This window comes from Mobula birostris, chromosome 17, assembly GCF_030028105.1.
Source record: "Mobula birostris isolate sMobBir1 chromosome 17, sMobBir1.hap1, whole genome shotgun sequence".
In the NCBI taxonomy this organism is placed as follows: domain Eukaryota; kingdom Metazoa; phylum Chordata; class Chondrichthyes; order Myliobatiformes; family Myliobatidae; genus Mobula; species Mobula birostris.
The window spans coordinates 53380924-53404821 of NC_092386.1; the positions used below are offsets into that span (position 1 = coordinate 53380924).

Genomic DNA, 23898 nt, shown 5'->3' on the forward strand with positions numbered 1-23898 from the left:
GAGTGGAATAGAGAAATAAAGGGTACTGAGAGAGGTGGTGCAAATCAAAGACAGTGAATTACATGGATGAGAGGAAATAATTTGAACATTGAAAATGTGTAATAAAATCAAATTGTAGAATTCAACTATGAGCCTTGAAATGCAAGATGGCAACTGAAAATAAGTTAATATACCAAACTCACCGTGTGAACGTGTCCACAGACCACTAGTCCAACATTTTTTGTGAAACCATGAACGAGATGGAGCAAAGCAGGACGTGATGTTGGAGCACCTGTCATCAATAGGCACTGGGGCCTGTGCAATCATTTGGAATAAAAATCAATATAGGAATGTTACACATCCATTGGGCAATACAATTCCCCAATACATCACAAACCCTGAAATCTTCATCTTCAAATTGCTCTGCAGATGCTCTCAGGCTACACCGATAGCAGTTTCCTATTTCCTCGTCATTTCTATAGCCTGCAAATAGGTAACCTTCAGATGTATGCACTTTTACACCCTGACCTCTTGCCCATTCACAGATTACCACCGTTGCAGCATTGATTACCTCACCTTACTTGTTCAAGCCTTAAGTTGTCAAACTCCACATCACCACTCGCCCTCCCTTCCTACCTTGCTTCTCATTTATTATACTTAAAATATACCCTTTCCTGTGGTAAAGTGTCCCGGGATTTGACTGCTACTTTTGTCCCTTATTTGGGAGTGAGAAAGTTGGCAACCTTAACTGTAAAAGGCATGTTGAGGTGAGTTTAACCCTACTTAAACAACCCCCTTGCCACCACACCCCCCCCATCAGCCAGTCCGCAAGAATATTGTCAATATTAAACCGGTCTGTGGTGCAAAAAAGGTTGGGGACCCCTACTTTATATAAATGCAAAGAATTAGTTTGACATGTTAAGTCTTTTACTAAAAAAGATATGCAACCAAAACTCAATTTTGCACCTCAAGGAATATGAAGATTTTATATTGCCATAATTTACTTGGCTGCATTAGAATTCAGGATTATTATTTTGCACAATGTTTCACTTCAAGGCTATTGTTTTTCATTATGCACAGTGAGAGCGAAATTATTTTTTTAAATAAGCAAAATATTGAATGCAAGAAACAACGGCAGCCATGAAGCAGTGATCCTGCACCTCCTATTCAAATTCAAACTTAAAGCATCTTTCATAAAGTTTTAAAACATATGATACTGCAAATGTAATATAGATTTTATCCCTAGCTTACATTTTAATGAATACATAGAATGGCAATGGACTAAAATCCATCATTAGTGGTGATAGAAGAATGTGCAAGATCTTCTATGTAACTGACAAGTTTTAAATGTTGAAATACTGATTCACATAATGTCTATTTACCTGAAATTCTTTACATGGTCCTCGACTCCTGCAAGACGGATGGCATGCTGCAAGGCAATCAGGTAAGTTAAAGCCTGTGTAGAGGAACCCCAGTTTACATCTGTGGAAAAGAATCAAGAATGTCAGTATAAAGTATTTGCAAATATTATTGTTAAAACAAGATCAATGAATATTTTAATGTTTCAGACAGATTAGTTCCTGTCAAAAGCCACAATAAAAATCATTAATCTGTTGCATCCCTACATACTGTTCATTTAACAGAACATTATCTCATATTAACCAGTCATTATATGACATTTAAAGTTGCAAAATATTGCAAGATTAACCAAAGAATCCGGCATGGCAACACAAAGAAATGTGAGCTTTAAGAAACATCCTAAAAGAGACATGGAGATACCAGGAGATGTTGACAGCTTAAAGCTTTGGTAGGAACAGAGGTAGTTGCAAAGATGGAGAAATAGGAATAGGTTAAAGTATAAGCAACGTTTTAGATTCTTTCAAATTTATGAAGTGTGAAAAGCAGGGAAGGCATAGAATACTCGAGTTGTCAACTTTAGTAAAAAAAAAAGACATGATAGGGATGAGAGATACAGTAGATGAGCTTAGACAGGGAGAACTGGAAAATGCCAAGAGATGGAAATAGTCAGTCTTAGTAATACTCATTTCAAGGTTAAATAGAAAACCAATGTTCAGCTTTAAGCATTTGTTTGGGTGAGGGATGATAATTAGTATGTGCAACCAGACTGAATATTTTGTTCTTAGAAATTTCTACCTCTTCCAACAATGGATGTTGGACAAACAGATGTTTGGTAATAAATTCATTCTATCTTTACCAACACATTTAACCAAGGCAATGTAATGCTGTTTGAATGGGAATCTCCTACTTGATTATAGCTTTTAATTATTATTGCTAGGGCAGGAAAGCAAGCAAAAGTGGACAGTAGAATATAAATAGGCAAGCTCAGTAAGAGGAGAGAAAGAACAAAGTTGGGTTAAAAAAAATACCCTGGAAGAATCTTAAAAGGATGTTGGTAAGGCAATTAGAGGAGGTACACTACACTCCCTATAGATCTGCTGCAATCATCTGATCCAAAATAAATGTTCTCAAACAATGAAAAGGAGCACTCAACTCACTGCCTCAAATAAATCTCAAAAATCAAATCGTTTGGCATAGTCTGAACTGTCAATCCATTGTAGTTGTACTCTAATCACCTTAGTCAAATCAAATATTTGGAGAAACATGTCTTGAATTTCAACTGCCCTATGGGTATCAGTCAAGTGTCCAAAGGGCTGCCAGTCATTTGAAATTTGTTACCAGCTTCAGCTGTAAAGGATGAGAGACAAGACATCCAGTTCAAGTCACAGTTTCAGAGGCACACGCCCAAATTCAGCAAAGGATTTCTTTGCATTTGACGGAAAGTTCTACTTGATAACTAAGAATTGATTTATTTCTTATTTCAGTTCAAGACCAGGTTTAAGATTGCCACAACAAAGAATTCCTTCTTTTAAGCTATAGGCAAAAGAGCAAAGAATAGTGTGACAAACACAAGAAGATCCGTAGATGCAGGAAATCCAAAGCAGAACACACATAAAATGCTGGAAGAACTCAGCAGGCCAGGCTGCATCTATGGAAAAGAGTAAATAGTTGGCATTTCAGGCTGAGACTCTTCATCAGGACAAGTCAGAGCAAGAAGATATGGCGAAGGAAGTAGTACATGGTTGAAACAGAGAGGGGGAGGGGTGAAGTAAAGAGCTGGAAAGTTGATTGGTGAAAGAGATAAAGGGCTGAGGAAGGGGGGTATCTGATAGGAGAGGCTAGAAGATGATGCAAGAAAGGAAAGAGGGAGAAGCACCAAAGAGTGGTGATGGCCAGGTAAGGTAAGGAGATGAGATGAGAGAAGGAAACAGGAATGGGGAATGGTGAAAGGGGGGTGGGGGGAGAACAATTACCAGAAGTTTGAGAAATCGATGCCCAGGCCATCAGGTTGGAGGCTACCTAGATGGAATACAAGTTGTGGGTCCTCCAAGCTGAGTGAGGCCTCAGTGTGGCGGTAGAGGAGGCCATGGACTGACATGTTGACATGGGAATGGGAAGTAGAATTGAAACAGGTGGCCACTGGGAGATCCTGCTTTTTGTGGCAGGTGGAGCGAAAGTGCTCAGTGAAGCAGTCCCCCAATCTACGTCAGGTCTCCCCGATGTACAGGAGGCCACACTGGGAGCACCAGATACAGGTAAAGTGTACCACACCTGGATGGACCGTTTGGGGCCCGGAATTGTAGCTACAACACAGAAATTACCACAGAACTAGTCCTAATTCAACCAGTGATGAGGGAGGTGGTGTAGGTGCAGGTGTAGTACTTGTTCTGCTTGCAAGAATAAGTATCAGAAGGGAGATCAGTGGGGAGGGACAAGTGGACAAGGGAGTTGTGTAGGGAGCATTCCCTGCAGAAAGCGAAAAGAGGAGAGGTAGATGTGCTTGGTGGTGGGATCTTCTTAGAGACGGCAAAGGTTAGAGAATTATGTGCTGGATGCGGGGGCTAACAGGATGGTAGGGGAGGATAAGAGGAACCCTATCCCTCAATGGGAGGATGGGTGAGGGCAGATGTGCATGAGATGGAAGAGATGCAGTTGAGTGTGGCATTGATGGTGGAGGAAGCAAAGCACTTTTCTTTGAAGGACGATGATATCTCAGTAATTCTGGAATGAAAAGCCTAATCCTGAGAGCAGATCAGTACATAGACCGTCTCCAGAGATGGAGACATGTCGGAAATGGACCAAATAAATTGGAGGGCAGGGTGGAAACTGAAGCAAAGTTGAAGAAGTTGACGAACTCAGCACGAGTGTAGGAAACAGCACCAATGCAGCAGTCGATGTACCATAGGAAGAGTTAGGAAGCAATGCCAGTGTAGGCTTGGATCATCGACTGTTCCACAAAGCCGACGAAAAGGCAGCCATAGCTGGGGGCCCATGTGAGTGCACATGGTTACACCTTTGGCTTGAAGGAAGGGGGAGGAGCCGAAGGAGAAATTATTGAGGGTGTGGTGGGAGAGGGGAACTGGTTGCACCTGTTGTGTAGTTTGTGCAAAGAATAGTGAACAAAATTTCCTCAAAATTGTTTCCGTTTATTAGGTTGATGGATAGTTCAGCAGATAGCAGAAGGGGAGAAATAAGATGACATTTGCACAGTTTCCCAAGCAATAGCAACTCTGGTTTCTGTCTGAATACATGTTTGACAGTGACCAAAATAATTGAAAGAAACAGAAAAGAAGATTTTCAGAAGAACGTTGCACACACTGCCAGTAATATCAAAATGCCATTATAAGAAGACGATGTCATAACATAGGAAGTTGATCATTCTTCTAACTTTACAATCTATACACTATTTGGCAATATACTTAAGTATAAAGATAAATATACGCTCAATATATTGTACTTTAAATTAAAGAACAGGTCCAGTTTCCAGTACTTTCTCCACAGGTTCACCAACTTCACATACCAGATGGAACCAGATTTAAAACAAAAGTTATGAATCGCTAATTAATTTTGCCTTTGTTAAAGCAACCTGCATTATGGAACCATATTTTAAAACATCTTCAAATTGTGTAGTGCCACACTTCACTTCATACAGGTTTCCCCCGCCATCCGAAGGTAGAGTGTTCCTATGAAACGGTTCGTAAGCCGGGGTGTCATAAAGCGAAGAAGCAATTACCATTTATTTATATGGGAAAATTTTCTGAGTGTTCGCAGACCGAAAAATAACCTACCAAATCATGCCAAATAACACATAAAACCTAAAATAACAGTAACATATAGTAAAAGCAGTAATGATAAATACACAGCCTATATAAAATAGAAATACTTTTCCACAATCATTGCCTGAACTGTTCTCCGTAGCGAAAATCTCACGCAAGCGCTGTTGGCAAAAATACGGCGCAAGCGCTCTCCAGTAACCTTTAAGCTATGAAGCTGCCAAATCATACCAAATAACGTAAAATTACACAGCCGATATAAGTAGAAATAATGTATGTACAGTGTAGTATCACTTACGGGAATCAGGAAGACAGCTCAGAGCACACTGATGATGGTGTGTTAGACTTGTCTGAGTTTGGGTGGTGCAGTGGCCCCCACCCTCCAGGCTGCCGAGCGATACATTGCCACGAAGCATGCAGGGGTACAGCGGTAGCCGGGACGCATCCAGCACATCTTTACGAGAAAAGCCGAAATAAACATGCTAATTAATTAGGTGCCGCCCGACACGTAATTGTCAGCCCAGATCAGTGCCGATTGTGTTGTCTCTGATCTGAGCCGACAATTACGTGTTGGGCGGCACCTAATTAATTAGCATGTCTATTTCGACTTTTTTTCTTAAAGATGTGCTGTGTGCCTCCCGGCTACTGCTGCATTCTCTGCAAATCGGTATCTGTCTGCGGCCTGGGGGTTGGGGTGATGTGACACTGGGGTGTCATCTCGTCATCTGTTTCCATTAGAGCAGGCAGCTCATCTTCTCCTATGACTGCCCGCCTCGATGTCGGAGGTTGAGGTTCGTCATCTGCTGTGGAAGGCTTGCTTGACTGCCAAGCCTCACGCATTTTTCTATCATACAGTTCTTTGTAAGCACTCAAACCATCCTGCAAATATCCCCTAAACCGACGTACCCTTTCAAAATTAAAGTCGTACTTTATCATTACTCATTCGGTTTCGATTGTTATCCTTTCCTCTTCCAACTGCATCAGCTCTTCATTTATCAGTTCTTGGTCATGGGATGCCAAAACCTCTTCAACATCATCTTCGTCAGCTTCCACAAGCCAAACTCACTTTGTCCTTACTTCGTTCACCACGATCAAAACGCTTAATTATGTCTAGTTTTACACTAAGTTTAACACCCTTACGAGCTCTTTTAGGCTGTTCCGATACCTTAGAACTCATCTTGCAAACGGCTGCTCACAGGCACGTGTTTAAGCAATACCGGCAAGAATGCCGTCCCGAATCGGGGGGGGGGGGGGGGGGAGCAGCTGCTCAGGGCGTGCACTGCCTTTTATCATGCGCTGATTTTTCGTAACAGTGAAAACATCTTCTGTTAGCGAAAACAGGGAACTAATGTAGGTCTTTCGTAACAGTGAGGTTTTGTAAGCGAACATTCGAAAAGCAGGGGACACCCGTATTTCAAAATATCAATTTCACATGAGCTGCTGCAACCACTATGCAAATGCTTCAACAATTACTGATGAATATACTGGACCTCCCAAAACTTAAGTTGTAATATCTTGAATTGATCCACGACAACCAAATGATACTACCCCCTGTACACATTCTAACAATCGTTCCCACTGAGAACCAAGTTCTGTTTTACTCCCTGCTCACAACTGCATATACCTTCACTTTAACAAACAGCCTCTTTGCATCAAAGCAACACTGACTAGATACAGCAACCAACGTTTGAGAAACACACAGCTCCTCATTATGGCACCACATTATCTGCTAACACTGTAATCAGAAGGCTGCAGGCAGAACCTGTGAACAGGCCACCAGAACTACAGGAAAAATCCAGAGTATTCCAGAAAAGATAAATAGTATATCAAGGAACCAACTAGGACACAGTTACAATACAGCCTTGAGGATGCAACAAAGAATACAATCATTTCAAATATTCAGCCATTCCAGCTTGGGATTTCATTTCCAGAAATGTTTTATTTTTCCCTCTTCCATATTGTTACTTTCAGGGTTCACTAATCTTCAGTTTAATCCTCACCCATACGCATTTTATGATCTTCTTTCAAGCAGCATCAAAGCTCAAGTCTGTAGGCTGGGAGAGGCTAAACCCCTGGCAGATATAGAGCATAAACAACAGAGTGCAGGCCCTTTGGCCCACAAAATGGAGCTGATCTATAGCTCACCAAGATCATTCTAAACCTTCCCTCCTACACAGCCTTCTGTTTTACTATCATCCATATGCCTATCTAAGAGTTTTTTAAAAAATGCCCCTTTAGTATCGACCTCTACCACCAACCTTAGATCACTCTCCTGTGTAAAGAACTTATCTCTGATATCTCCCCTATACTTTCTTCCAATCACCTTAAAATTATGTACCCTCATATCAGTCATTTCTCCCCCCTCCCCCCGAAAAAGTTTTCTGACTAACCACTTGATCTGGTCTATGCCTCTTTTCATTTTGTACACTTCTCTCGTCACCTCTTACCCACCCTCATTCAACCTATTCATATACAAGCCATGCTCTCTAGTCCAGGCAACATCCTGGTAAATCTTCTTAGCACCCTCTACAAAACTTCCACATCCTTCCTGAGGTCAGCAGAACTGAATACAATATTCAGAATCAGGTCTATCGCTGACATTATGTCGTGAAATTTGTTAACTTAATGGCAGCAGTACAATGCAATACATGGTAAATGTAGGAAAAAAATCAATTAATGTATATAATGTATATTAAATAGTTAAATTAAAAATAGTGCAAAGATAGAAATTTTAAAGAAGTGAGATAGTGCTCATGGGTTCAATGTCCATTAAGGAATCAGATGACAGAGGGAAAGCTGTTCCTGTGTCACTGAATGTGTGTCTTCTGGCTTCTATACCTCCTTCCTGATGGAAGAATGAGAAGAGGACTTATCCTGGGTGATGAGGGTACTTAATAAGAGACGCCACCTTTCTGAGGCACCGCTCCTTGAAGATGTCTTGGATACTATGGAGGCTAGTACCCAAGATGGAGCTGACTAATTTTCACAACTTTCTGTAGCCCCTCCCCACACCAGACAGTGATGTAGCCTGTCAGATTGCTCTCCACTGTACAGCTATACAAGTTTGAGTGTTTTAGGTGACAAACCAAATCTCCTCAAACTCCTAATGAAATACAGCCACTGCCTTGCCTTCTTCGTAGCTGCATTAAAATGTTGGGACCAGGTTAGATCCCTAGAGATCTTAACACCCAGGAACTTGAAATTGTTCACTCTCTCCACTTCCAACCCCTCTATGAGGATGAGTTCATGTTCCCTCATCCTACCCTTTCTGAAATCCACAATCAGCTCTTTGGTCTTACTGACTGAGTGCAAAGAGTTGTCTAACCAGGGTTTTATAGGGCTGCAGCATAACCTCATGGCTCAAACTCAATCCCCCTCCTAATGAAGGCCAACACACCATTCAGATTCTTAGCAACCTTATCAACTTGAGTGGCAACTTTGAGGAATCTATGGATGTGGACCCCAAGATTTCTCTGTTCCTTCCTCCATGCTGCTAAGAAATCTGCCTTTATCCTTGTATTCTGCCTTCAAATTCTACCTTCCAAAGTAAATCTGCGTTTATCTCCATTTACCACTCCTAATCCCAATTCTGCATCCTGCCACAACTCCAATAACCCTGGTGTCATCAACAAACTTAGCAATCCACCTTTCCACTTCCTCAAAGTCAATTATAAAAATCTTAAAAGATCAGGAGTCCCAGAACAGATCCCTGCAGAACACCACTGCCACTAACCACAAGGCAATATATACTCCATCTACTTCCTTCTATGGGCAAGCCAATTCAGTATCCACAGAGCCATGTTTCCTGAGTCCAATGCATTCTGACTTCCTGAATGGGAACCTTAACAAATGCCTTACTAAAATTCAAATACACCACATCCACTACCCTACCTTTAAAGTGCTTTGAATTCTTTGAGTATGTTAGACTTGTGAGGCATGACCTACCTCTCACAAAGCCATGCTGACTATCCCCAAATATTAACGATGCTTCTCCAAATGCTCGTAAATCCTGTATCTAAGAATCTTCTCCAATAACCAGTCCACCACTGAAGTAAGACCGTTTATAATTTCCAACCTCCAGTCATTTGACACTTGATACAAAATTCAGATTCTATTACAAAAGATGGGAGACAAGACATCCAGTTCATGTCACAACTTCAGAAGAGGGCAATGACTACGGAAAGCTCCAAGACGCTCTACACGAAGAACAGAAGCATGTCTAAAGTGAGGTTACAACCTATCAGGGATAGAAAATGTGTCTGGAGTCACAGGAGGGAGAGGAGGTCCTTAATGCATACTTTGGTTCAGTATTCTACAGTGAGAGGGACCTTGACATTTGTGAAGATATCATAAAACAGGCTGATATGCTTGAACATGTCGATGTTAAGAAAGAGGGTGTGCTGGAACTTTTGAAGTACATTAGGATAGATAAGGCCCTGGGGCTGGATGGGATATACCCCAGGTTATACAGGAAGCCGGGTGGGGGGGGGGTGGGAAGAGATTGCTGCCCCTTTGGTAATTACCTTTGTGTCCTTACTGGCCATAGGAGTAGTAGCAGGTGATTGGAGGCTGGAAACCAAACACCAGTGCTGTGGCACACAAGGCAACCAATGGGAATCAGATGCTTCATCCTTCAAATAGTCCAATTGATAACCAGCATAGTAGAAGCTGTTTTTAACCGACAGGCAAACTAATCCTTCACATTACATGTCCTCACACTGATCATCTGGAATAGGTGTTGCAGTATGGGGAGAATGTGGAATACATTAGTAGCAGACAAGTCAATGGCTTAGAAGCAACTCTGTGTGTCTAATTGCTTTGTACAAAATGTATGATGAACCCATATTTTCAAAAGAAATTTAGGAATTCAAGTAATTATGTACAGAACCCAGTTTTTCCTCCTTCTGTTAACTGGTTACCCAAGAAATCATCTGACAATAATCTAAATCATTTAAACTTACAAGCTACAAAATATAAAATAAAGGAATTGGAAGTATTAGAAGAGTCTAATCTGGACCAAAAAAGTTGGCAAATAAATACAGCCAAAAAAGTTAATTATGAAATTCAATCAAATATGAACAATAGCAATGCATTATACAGACGACAACCATCTGCAGACAATAACACAATGACATACATTCCTGTGTCAGATTTTGTTTAAAGAAAGATTCCAAAAGGATTGAAATCACACAATATCATCTATGCTGAAAATTATTTGAGGACCTAGATATTTTGGGCAGGATTTTGACAAGAGACATCCGAAATGGGAAGTGGATTTACCACTTTTCACTGTAATTGTCCAGTCAGATATCTGTAGTAAACTTTTGCAAGCCAGAAACATATCATTTAGCTGGCATAGCAACAAATGAGATTGATTTTTTTAAAGCTGAAGCACCATTTTTTAAATAATCTTTGAAAATGCACTGGGTAAAATGTAAACAATAAATGTACTATGAATAGCGCATTTAGGAGATAAAGGTGACTTTACCATCAAGTTGAAAGATCTGTTCTATGCCTTTAAAGTCATTTTTTCCCAAAATAGGATACCTTTGTAAAAACCTACAAACCAACATTTTTTTTTAAAGCTTTATCCTTTATGAAAGATGCCTACAAATTAGATTACACCATGTTTTTGTTCTCTTAAGGGCAATTCAATTTTTACGAAATATAAAAGTCAGGATTAGCAACATGGATTGCAAACTCAGTATTCTGTGTTATAGACTTCACCGCACCTCTAACACATAACGCAAGTAATACAAACATGTAAGTAGGCATGTAATTGTCTACATCATTTCAAACATTTTCATTTCAATGGCTGCACCACCTTTCTCCATGCTTTTAGAACCTTTGTCTATGTGAGTGAAGGGAATCTGCTGTTGGTGGTACAGACTGGTATTGGAATCGAATTAACAGATATCCCAGCTCTCCCTCTCTGCCTGCCTGCACACAACTACCCAATCACCACCCTCTATCACGCAATTACAGCCCATTCTCTCCCAATTCTTCCAAATGACTGTAGGTTCCTTCCCCCAAACCAGCCAACCCCTCCTAACCAGAGGAAGCTTAGCAGATCAGTTAATGGCTAGATGGGCTATTGAACAGACAATCCCTTCTGCTGACAGAATGAATTGATCACAAATAGAGTTTAAGAGCAATGCTTTATGACAATTGTTCTTTTCCTGTTACAAACTCACACTTATGTTGCTGCCCCAGCTTGAATCATACAGTGCTATAGATACAATATAATGAGTGTCAGTAAGTAGGTTTTCTGCTCATGTTCAGAAATGTATTTCCTGCTGGGGAATGTTTTTCTAAAGATGCGTGATATATGCAAGTTACTGTCAAGGACACAAGAAAATTGAAAATTTGCCCACACTTTGCATCAGCCTTACCGGGTTTCTTATAGGTGACGTAGATATACAAGGCAAGGACAATGACGTTTGTTAATAGTGCTGCCCACCAATTGATAACAAACATTACGCCACCGCACAAGATAGCACCAATCAATGAAATCCACATGTTGTAGTATCTAAATGCAGGTCGCCAGCCTAAGTACAAAACATAGTAATTAAGTTGTTAGTCACAGGTACATGGTGCAAAGTAAAATAAAGCTCTGCTTAATATGCTGGTTAAAATCCATTAAATAGGGCTGCAGGCTGCATAAATTATTTATCATGAACTGAGCAATGTAAACCAAAGATTTAAAATTATTAAACTAAAATCACCATTTTAAAGCTCAAAGTAAATTTATTATCAGAAAACATATATGTCACCACATACAACCCTGAGATTCATTTTCTTGCAGGCATAATCAATGAACAATAATCACAACAATATCAATGAAAGACTGCAGCAACCTGGGCATTCAACAAGTGTGCAAAAGACAACAAACTGTGCAAGTACAAAAAGAAAGAAGAAATAATAATAATAATAATAATAATAATAATAAATCAATGTATTTAGAACATGAAGTGAAGATTCCTTGAAAGTGAGTCCATTGGTTGTGGGAACATTTCAATGATAGGGCAAATGATGGAGAGTGAAGTTATTTTAAAGAGATTGTCAATTCACCAGTAACCTCAAAACTTAACACAAGTTAACTATTGAAATCAGGAGCTGTCCCCTGATTGAGCTATACAAGGAATGTAGAACACAAATTTGAACATAATAACCAATGCTTACTAAAGAGAAAAAGCTTCTATTTTATAGACTAGGAGTATGTAAATGGAATGGACTGAGTTACTTTATAGACAGTTGGCAAATGACCATGTTCTTTTGCTATTACAAACCCCTGACTATTCGCTAGTTATCCAGTATAGCTAAAAATACTCAGGATAAAACAAAAAAAACCACATACCTGGCAAAGTCACTATCACTGACAGACACTGAAATGCATTCAACATTTTAAAGAATTTAAAGTAATTCCTTGACAAATATTTATCCTTGCAAAAATGTAAATAACTGTATACATCCACATGAATTTCTTAATCTGATTCAAATCTTACCTGGTGATTTAGCAAGAGAAGCAAGGAATACTGAGAAGTTAATCAAAGCATATGAAGCCAGGAAAAAATTGGAAATTATTGGTGCAATGACATTTAGCTCAGCTGAAAAAAATAAAAGAAATCGCAATAAATACACATTCTTCTATTGCCAGATTTGAATAAAACATCACCCAGAACAGAATTATAAATTAAGATAAAGTAACAAGTACAAAATACCATCCTCAGACAACATATATTCTCGCTGTATATACACATACAGAAACTACTTCTGCTCCGTGTCATTATTGAAGTCTGTAAAGTGAAAGTACTTAACAAATGGAACATTTATGTCATATGCAAGAGACAGCACATCACTTTTGGAACAAAATAAACATTTCTGCATATATAAATTGCCTACATAATCAGTAATCATTCCTTTTCTTAATTGAACACTCAAATGACTCAAGGAAGGATATGAAAACAGACAAGTTAAAATAATTCCTTTTTCCCCAGAGAAACAAGTCTTCTTGGGGATCAGTCATAATATATTTCAATCCATTTGCTTCATTGCTCCATCAAAACTCATCTCTCTTGGACACAACCACTCATGATTTGCACAAGGATTCTCCCTTGCCAAACTAACTCAAACATCACTCAAATCTCAGTAATGCTTTCAGCTCCTGCCCAATCTAAATCATGCCTTTCTTCCCATGAGGTCTGCCACCCCCAAGAGCCACTTGTTTGTTCAGGATCCTCTCACTTTTGTGACACAAAGTCACAAATTTGCGGCGTTACTATCAACAGGGATAAATTCAGAAGGCAGCAGTAATGTTTTTTTAAAACATTTGTAGAAAGATAAAATGCTAATTCTTGCTCTGGAATCCCTGCAACTTCCTTGATAGCAAATCTTTTAAAAATGACGCAATTCATTAGATTTAAATTGTAACATTTTACAATTTTGCTGTTAGTTTACAAAATATTGACTAACCAATTAATATGAATCCCAGACCAATGAAGAATGTAAGGACATATCCACGCAATGGTTCATTGTTCTTGCCATAACCAACTGAAAACTTGTGAAGACCAGGATATATATTATCCTTGCACAGAGCCTATAGGAAAATAAAACATTTGTTACTATCATCGCCCATTCAAAAATACTACATACATCAAAACAGGAACTGTCTGCAAAATTTAACAATTTATAATATTTACTCAATGCACATGGTAAGATCAGCTACACCAGACAAATTGATTTTTTAACCAATATTTCTGTAATGTAGTATTTTCATGCCAGTAGATAAATAACACTATTTCCTGGAGTGTTACAAACACACAGGTTGACTGCATATTCGTCATAGTCATACTTTATTGATTCCAAGGGAAACTGGTTTTCGTTACAGTTGCACCATAAATAATTAAATAGTAATAAAACCATAAATAGTTAAATAGTGATATGTAAATTATGCCAGGAAGTAAGTCCAGGACCAGCCTATTGGCTCAGGATGTCTGAGCCTCCAAGGGAGGAGTTGTAAGCTTGATGGCCACAGGCAAGAATGACTTTCTATGACGCTCTATGTTGCATCTCAGTGGAATGAGTCTCTGGCTGAATGTACTCCTGTGCCCAACCAGTACATTATGTAGTGGATGGGAGACATTGTCCAAGATGGCATGCAACTTGGACAGCATCCTCTTTTCAGACACCACCATCAGAGAGTCCAGTTCCATCCCCATAACATCACTGGCCTTACGAATGAGTTTGTTGATTCTGTTGGTGTCTGCTACCCTCAGCCTGCTGCCCCAGCACACAACAGCAAACATGATTGCATTGGCCACCACAGACTCGTAGAACATCCTCAGCATCGTATTCAGCTATGGAATTCCTAACAATAGATCCAGGTTAAGACAAAGTTTAGAGGTAAAGTGTGGGAGCTTCTAGACTATTTCCCCCAATTGAAACTGCATTTCTAAAGGAATCAGAATCAGGTTTATTATCACCCGCATGTGACGTGAAATTTGTTAACTTCGCAGCAGTTCAACGCGATACGTAATACAGAAGGAAAAAATAATAATAAATAAAATAAAAATAATAAGTAAATCAATTACAGTAAATCTATATTGAATAGATGTAAAAAAAATCATACAAAAACAGAAATACTGTATATTTTTTAAAAAGTGAGGTAGTGTCTAAGGGTTCAACGCCCATTTAGGAAACGGATGACAGGGGGGAAGAAGCTGTTCCTGAATCGCTGAGTGTGTGCCTTCAGACTTCTGTACCTCCTACCTGATGGTAACAGTGAGAAAAGGGCATGCCCTGGGTGCTGGACATCCTTAATAATGGATGCTGCCTTTCTGAAACACCGCTCCCTGAAGATGTCCTGGCTATTTTGTAGGCTAGTACCCAAGATGGAGCTAACTAGATTTACAAACCTCTATAGCTTCTTTCGGTCTTGTGCAGTGGCACCGCTCCCCCCCGTTCCCCCCCCATACCAGACAGTGATGCAGCCTGTCAGCATACTCTCCACAGTACATCTATAGAAGTTTTTGAGTGTATTTGTTGACATGCCAAATCTCTTCAAACTCCCAATGAAGTATAGCCACTGTCTTGCCTTCTTTATAACTGCATTGATATGTTGGGACCAGGTTAGATCCTCAGAGATCTTGACACCCAGGAACTTGAAGCTGCTCACTCTCTCCACTTCTGATCCCTCTATGAGGATTGGTATGTGTTCCTTCGTCTTGCCCTTACTGAAGTCCACAATCAGCTCTTTCGTCTTACTAACGTCAAGTGTCAGATATTGCTGTGGCACCACTTCACTAGCTGGCATATCTCACTCCTGTACACCCTCTCGTCACCACCTGAGATTCTACCAACAATGGTTGTATCGTCAGCAAATTTATAAATGGTATTTGAGCTATGCCTAGCCACATAGTCATGTGTATATAAAGAGTAGAGTAGTGGGCTAAACACACACCCCTGAGGTGTGCCAGTGTTAACCGTCAGTGAGGAGAATATGTTATCACCAATCTGCAGATTGTGGTCGTCCGGTTAGGAAGTCGAGGATCCAATTGCAGAGGGAAATACAAAGGCCCAGGTTCTACATCTTCTCAATCAGGGAATGATGATATTAGATGCTGAGCTATAGTTGATGAACAGCATCCTGACATAGCTGTTTGTGTTATCCAAGTAGTCAAATGCTGTACAGAGAGCCATTGACATTGCACCTGCCTTTGACCTATTGTGGTGATAGACAAATTTCAGTTGGTCCAGGTCTTTGCCAAGGCAGGAGTTCAGTCTAGTCATGACCAGCCTCTCAAAGCATTTCTCCATTAGATATTTGCAATCAATGCAAACACAATTCAAGCTCATGAATCAGGCAAGCAACGTGGAAAGGGAAAGTTGTGGAAAATAACAAGTGGAGTAATATGTCAATATAAAAAAGTATTAGATTGAATATATTTCAGTATCTGCATTATTATGCATCTCCAAAATTGCTGGTGGAAATATCACCGAAAGAGCTATGGATTTTCAAGATCAGAAATATTGGGACAAGAAAATACACTAGCCATAAGAATACACACAAGATTGAAAAAAAAAGGTATCAGGTTCCTTACCATCAATATGATTATGGTTCATTTATTCTGGCTCAACTCCTAGTATTAGTTGCCACATGACCCTCAATGCATCAATCTTTCAAATATTTATTAGTCTCTGCTTTAAAAAATATCTAATGATGTAAAGATTCACTACCTACCAAATGAAGTTTCTACACACCTCAGTTAGAATAAACAGTTCCTTATTTTACAGCTATGGTTGTTGCTTTGTTTGCAACTGTACCACATATGAAAACATTTAAACTGTCAGCTAAATTTGAATAAGGTTGCCATTCAGCCTGAAGGACAAGGCACAAGCTGTCTAGGGTCTCTTGATGGCATAACAGCTCAACTCAGGAATTAACTTGGTAAAATTCCCTGATACAGCCTCCAACATTACTATATTTTTTAGGCAAAGGTGTTGAAACGTTACAGACAATTTCAAGTGTAGCCTCGTCAACAGCCTGCACAACCAACAAACCTTACTTATTCTTAAATACCGATCCCTTTATAATAAAGGCCAAAATGACATTTTTTAAACTACCTATTAGACCTGCTTGCTAACTTTTAGCGATTCGTACATGAGAATATCTAGGTCTCTCTGAACTTCATTCACTTATAATGACATGCCTTTTGATTTAATTCACCAATACTACTCTCCATTTCCCCAAGTTTTTGCCCAATTGTTATCTATCTCTCATAGCAAAGATCACAATGTCCTCGTCATAACTTCTCCATCTAATTTCATAATCAGCAAACATCATTCCCTTGCATTTTATTCCCACCTGCAGGTGATTAATGGAAATAATAAAAAAATTGAAGACCAAGAATAGACCCCTGAAGTATGATAGCAGTTACATCTCTCCAGCCTGAAAAAGGACCCAGATATTCTAACTTTTTTCTGTGTCAGCCAGTTTTCAACCCAGTACATTGTGCTCTCAATCCATGCACCAACCTCTTATGTGGCAGTTTATTAAATGTTTCTTAGAAATCTAAATAGTCTACATCTGCAGGTTCTTCTTATCACAACTTCAAGGAATTTGACGCAAGTTAGTCAGACTCAACTTTTCTTTCATAAAAGCACATTGACTCGATTTGATTATATTTGGCTCTCCAGAATTGCATTGATTAATTCTAGAATATTGCTAATAGATGTTACAACTAATTTTATCTTCTCAACTTCTGGCTTGCTCTTTTTTTGAACAAGACAGTCATGTTGGCCGTTTCAAACTTCCTTGTACCCTCCAATGAGCGCAACATTTCTGTAGCCACCTCAATGAAAATCTTGAGGCTATTAGGTCCCAGCCATTTGGCTGCCTTTAGCCTCAAGTTTCTCTGAAACGTTATCCTTTGTCATAGTCGTAACAGCATAGGAACAGGTCCTTTGGACTATCTCATCCATGCTGATCAAGATACCTACTAAATAGATGTCATTTGCCCTTGTGAATTTGGAGAAGTTCCACTCTTGTTTGAAATTAGCCCGTCTATTAGCTTAAGAATCTGTAGCATCCATTTTGATGAAAACTGATGCAAAAAAATTGATCTAGCACATTTGTTATTTCACTGCTCCACTTACTAATTCACCAGCCCCATTATTTGGAGGTTCCACTCTTACTTGCCTTCTTCCTATTTATATATCCAAAGTAACATTATCTTTGACTTGCGCTATAAACAGACGTGCCACTTTATGGAATCTTTCTTTACAACTGGCAAAAATTACAGCTGAGCATAACTGACCAGCAGTTTGAATAACTGTCGTTGTTCATCTTTGCTTATTTTCCCAGTCCATGTTAAACCACTGTGCTTCATACCAATAGAACTGTTCCTATTTAAGCTGATTTGGTCCTTTAGTGTTCACTCTCAAACAACATCTGGAATTTTATCTTGTGGTCAGTACCTCCTAAAGGGTCCTAAATGACCTCCACAAGGTCATTAATTAATCATTCCTCATCACTCATGAGCAAATCTAAAATAGCCAGCAGGTGACTATTTAATTGCTTTTTACAGCAGTATTATGTTATGGAGCCAGGTAGGTTCCACCCAGAAGTAATCCTACTATACTCCAGAAATGATTCAATGATAAACTTGCCAATTTTGTTTATGTAATCAGTATGTAGATTAATTTCATGACCATTGCAGTTCTTCAGCCTACCATGGATAGGTAAACAATATAAACAGGTACTTTTTTTCCTCCCTTTTGGAACTATTTAAATGTAATTCTAAACATTTTAAAATCTTTTCACCAAGAAGAAAAGCATTTCATACAATACCCCTCCAAAACTGCTCAAATAAGATGTTACTGGTTTGTATTATCTCAGTTTTCAATATCTTTTTTTAAAAACAATAATCAATTTTGTGATTAGGTGGCCATCGACTACCAAATATCTTTTTAAAGTCCACATTGTGTGTCCTCCTATACACCATAGATGCAGCTTGATAAAGGACAGTGATGTAACTAGTGGAGATACTGCCTGAACTCCAATAACTCAGGTTCAATCTGAGTCATAGTCATAGTTTATTGATCCCGGGGGAAATTGGTTTTCATTACAGTTGCACCATAAATAATTAAATAGTAATAAAATAACTATTGACCTGCATCACTGACATAGTACAGTTTTATGACTGCGTAGTTTCTTCTGGTGCACAGGTATCCTACCACACCCCAAAGATGTGCAGATGTCAAGTTAATAGACTGTTGTAAATTGTCACTGGTGCATTGGCAGGGTGTAGAATCAGTGCAGTTTTAGTATAAAAGTGTGATGGTAGGTATAGAGTCTTTATGGTAAAGGGATCATTTCATTGCAATATGATTATAATTCTATGAACTTTCAGGAGCAACACATAATCTTTAAGAAAACTTGGCTGCCTGTCATTTTCCTCCTTTTCTGCACTGCTGCCTTCAATTGATCATTTTCCTACCATATTTACATAGTTACAATTTATGAACTGCCAAAGGAAGGTGGGGCAAAGACATTTTACTGATTTTTTTTTAAACATTTGGAATTATATACATACCTGGAATATTTTAGGAGCACTCACTAATGAGGCCAGGGCAGAAGATAACGTAGCTGAAAAAATTCCTGCAGTAATCAAAGGCCCAAATCCAGAGGCCAAGCTCATAACCTGAAAAGAATCCAAGTTATAACAGAATAAGTTTTAATTTCAACCATTTCCTGAAATTAAGTGCCAGAATAGTACCAATAGTTATTTAGAACATTTGAGCAACGTTTCAGTTTTCATTGAACAAATTTAATATCATCCACAAAAAAAAATGCAAAATGATGCAAGATCAATATTAGAGACAAGTATTAGTCATGGTAGGTAGGTGGAGGCTTTGAGGTCTAGGGTAGGGCAAGTGCTTAATCAAACATCTCATTCACAATTTAAATACTCTTAAAAATGCAAATAAGTTCACACATTAATATAATGCTTTCCTAATGTCAAGATGACAATTTTCAGTGTCATAGGTAAAAATATCCAGAGTACATTTTGAATCTTCCCCCAGTATGCATTTTTCATCTCTTGATGGGAAGCACATTTAGCAATTTCATTAGCAGGAGGCATAGAAGTAAAAGAATTCTATTTAAACTGCAAGGACGTTGTTTGGGGGGGGGGGGGGCGGTTGTGGAAAGAGAGGAGCTCTGACACAGGACAGGAAATGAACAATACACTTCTCTGGTCCAGACCCAAGTTTGTACAATGATCCTGAAAACAGCTTTCCATCATAAATTCTAAGAGCATCTAACAATGCGATGAGTCATAAACAAAAGCCACACCTGTTCTTTAGAAACAGAATGTATTGCTTTTGAAGTCTTCAACAATAGCTGAATGTCATTAACCACTTTTGCAGTCCTGCTGCCTGACATGTCAAGTAGTCTGATGCAAGCTAGTCAGCCTTTCAAAAGCACTAATTGAAATCATTATCCATTTTCTACTCCTTGAATTTGCAAACATTTAAATTTCATACCTTTAATGACTCAAAAATGCACTACTCAATGAATATTAGTGTCCTAATGTTCCAAAACTAAATCAACACATCTCCCACAGACATGCAACTCATTTAGAACCATGATCAACTCCCTTAAAGAGTAATAATGGTGGGCAAACAGGGCAAACAGAAAGAATCTGTTCGAAACTGGGCAAACATGATAGCCAAGTTCAGGATGGACAGTACATCTTTTTATAGAAACAGTCAAAGGAGTACTGTGTAATTTGCTTCACAGGAATCAAAAATTCTGCAAAATGTAGCACACTTGAAATAAATATTTGAGACACAAATCAGCTCCCCATCCAAAATTCTATGCTTTGGTTCAAAAGGGATCATTGCCCAATCCAAAATACTTTCCTGCACACCCAAACTGAAATTTTAGATTCCAAGGAATGCACAACTAGATATTTTCTTCCCTCCATTCCTGACACTGAGAAGTTAATGCACATTAGAACAGGTCAGTATCCAAAGTTCTTGCTGTGACAGCATCAACCACAAAGTGCTCATTACAAAGAAAGAAACTTCAAACCTTTATTAAAGTTTATAGGGCCAGAGTCAGAGTTGTATAGCACAAAAGGGCCCATAAGGCCACATCTACACTGTACACTTTACCCATGCACACTAATCTCGTTTGTCCACTTTGGGTCATATCCTTTAATGTCTTGCCTATTTAGTATCTAAGTCCATTATCTCCTCTGGCAGTGTGCTCCAGATATCAATAATCCATATAATACTAAAACTCTCATGATCTGCCTGTCACCTCCAATTAGCGCAAACGGTGCATTACCGCGACACTTTTTTTTGGCTAAATCAAATTAAAATGCGCTAACTTACAGAATGCAGGCAAAGTTCAGGGTTATATATTCGTATAAAATAGTTCATTTGCCAAAAAATCAACAGGCTGGTTTTCACCCGAGAGCCGATCGGCCATTATGGAAATCGGACAGCTCGACACATGCGCCAAGCCAGCCTCAGCAGCAACACCTAACAGAGCAAAAGGGCAGGGCAGCTCTATTTCGAGGGGTCACATTCTGCTAATCACCATCAGCATGTGCAGGATTGGGACAGATCTAACTGCCACCCATCAATAAGAGATAGTTAATTCTTATTGTAATGGCGTACTTCAAGACACCCGTAAAACCCTTTGCTGCAGTCAAAGGACAGTGGTGACTATATCACGTCCATTTAGGAGAGCGCCAACCACATCATCAAGAATAATCAGCATCCTTTGGTGATAGTGCTTTGTATCTTCTATCCAGCATTAGGGTAAAAAAAATGGTCAGCCTAATTATGCCGCGTAGAAAGGGAGGGGGGACATTATGGTCAAGAGATGATGCCAAACGTCGTCGGGAAGCGGCAAGGAGAGGGAGAGAACAAGAATCGGATGAGGCCAGGGCAGCATGACTCCAGGATCAAAGAGTCAGGACAAAAAAAGACGAGGGAAGAAGAGACAGAGGAGGAGAGGCATGCACGTCTCCAGGATTAGAGACAAAGAACAAACAGCAGAAGAGTTGAAGAGATGGGGGATGAAAGGTCTGCATGTCTCCAGAATGACAAAAACAGGCACAGGAGGAGAGAGGAAGAGACAAAGGAGCTGAGAAATGCACATCTCCAGGATCAGAGACAAAGAACAAACAGAAGAGATGAAGAGACAGGGGATGAAAGGACTGCATGTCTCCAGAATGACAATGAGAGGCACAACGGTGGCAGATAAACCAGAAATGATGCCATCAAAAGTGTCCTGTGTTAAATGAAGAGCAGCTATATATGCTTTGCTACACATCGTCCTTCTTTAATAAACTGAAGTTTTCTACTTCAGTTTCCAAGGCAATAGCATTCAGGAAAATTTGATGTTCATTCTGGTCACATCACACTGTACTACCCTTCTGTCAAAGGGTGCCCCAGTGGGTCACCCCGTTGTCTAGTACTGTAATAAATGTTCCTCTCAAATCCTCTTAAAACTCTTTTACCTTAAATCAATGTCCTCTTGTTTTAAATACCCTTACCATGAGGGGAAAAAGAAATTTTGGGATTTATACCCTACTTACTTCCTCTCATAATCTTATATACACTTCCATCAGGTCACCTCTCTGCTTCCTTTGTTACAGGGAAAATCCAACTTCCCCAATTGCTCCTCACATTTAAAGTCTTTTAGTTCAGGTAATATCTTAGTAAACCTCATCTACACTTTCTCCAGTGCAAACACATTCTTCCTGATGCAAAGTCTTGATTTGTCAACCATACCTTTGCCTCCACAAATGCTGCTTGAGTTGCAGAATTCCACCAGCAGCTTGTTTTTTGCTCCAGATTCCAACATCTGCAATTTTATTTCTCCCTATTCTCATGTTATTGTGTGCAATTCTGCTTGCCATACCAAATAATAATTTTGCAAAGTTGTAAACCATAACATCATTTTTTTTTGCGCCAACTCATGTAGGCAGGCCTGCCATATGTATTTTTTCATTGCCCTATTGACATATGTCATCATTTTCAGGAACTATGGTCTTGGAGCCCAAGGTTTCTCTGCCTATTCGTGTAATATATTGGCTGTACTACATGCTATTGATTAGAAATTGGAAAAGAAAGGAATTTTTAATATTAGACTGTTACAAAATTCTGTCCAAAAATAAGCCAGGTTAGCATTACATTATTATAGCACATTCTTATAAGATGTCTAAAAATGTATTATTATTTTGCACACTTAGACCTGGCAGACAAACTGCAACTCCAAAACAAAATGCATCTTAAAACAAAGCTCACTAATTGCATAACAGCCATCTAAAAATAGATTGGCTTGCCTACCTCTATTTTTAGCAAGTTAAAACCAGTTCAGCCCCTGGATTTGAGGGTTTTCAATAATTGATTAAGCTCCTTTCACCCTTTCCTGCCTTAATTTCTCTGCTGCACAAAAGCTAAGACAGAAAAATTAATCTATAGGTGAAAACATCATCACAAGGCTTTTACTATAAACTTCCAATCTGTAAACATAATACCAGAAGGCATTCTAATTTTACTGGAAAATTCCCATTTTGTTCAAAAATGGTCTTTTGCTCTTTTACCAAAGCACATGATGAAAAAGTTCCTCCTCCTTTTACAAACTTAGGCTTACGCAAAACTAGTTAAACAGTGAAGACAGATTTTTGTTCACTTGCAGCTAATCTATGGCAGAGTGGACTTCACGTGTGTCAAAAATATACTTGCAATATTTAACAGTTTATCATGCTGAAAATATACCTTGTAAATACACAAATTCAAACCTGTTGCCTAAATACTTGCTCTGATCCAAATTTGAAAAACAGGAATTCTGCCATTCCTAGTCTTGGAAATCAAAGACAGATTTCAAACTGTAAGCAGTATAATTTACGTTTTCAATTTTCTTTTAAATGATAAGCCAAGGAAAAAGACTTGCGTAATGTTATTACAATGATGGTAACAATCAGCTCAATGAAGTACTAGATGTCATGTCATAACATACAAAGCAACAAGAAGCAACCAGTTTAAGGCGGATGCAATTCTCAGGCCATCCCCAGACTATGACATACTATTTCTTAATTGTCTAAAAATAACTATGCATAATACAACACACTGCATATTAATTTCATAAAGTTCAAAAGTATACTACATAGACAAAATATTTTCCTCCATTACTTTTCCAGACAAAATAAACCAGTCCACTTTTCCTGCAGCATAGCTGGCTGAGTGATGTTACCACTTTCCAGTG

The 23898-nt window shown here is 39.0% G+C and overlaps 1 protein-coding gene across 2 annotated transcripts in view; it reads right to left on the reverse strand.

The window, feature by feature from the left end:
• The window catches only part of slc12a2 (solute carrier family 12 member 2), a 224029-nt gene that overhangs the window by 32955 nt on the left and 167176 nt on the right, over positions 1-23898 (reverse strand). For both annotated transcript variants that reach the window (XM_072281724.1, XM_072281723.1), the window contains exons 11-16: positions 19205-19312; positions 13584-13707; positions 12617-12718; positions 11504-11659; positions 1362-1461; positions 183-294 (exon numbers count right to left, since the gene is read on the reverse strand). In XM_072281724.1, coding sequence (XP_072137825.1) covers positions 183-294; positions 1362-1461; positions 11504-11659; positions 12617-12718; positions 13584-13707; positions 19205-19312 — 702 coding nt within the window. The remainder of the gene's footprint in view (positions 1-182; positions 295-1361; positions 1462-11503; positions 11660-12616; positions 12719-13583; positions 13708-19204; positions 19313-23898) is intronic.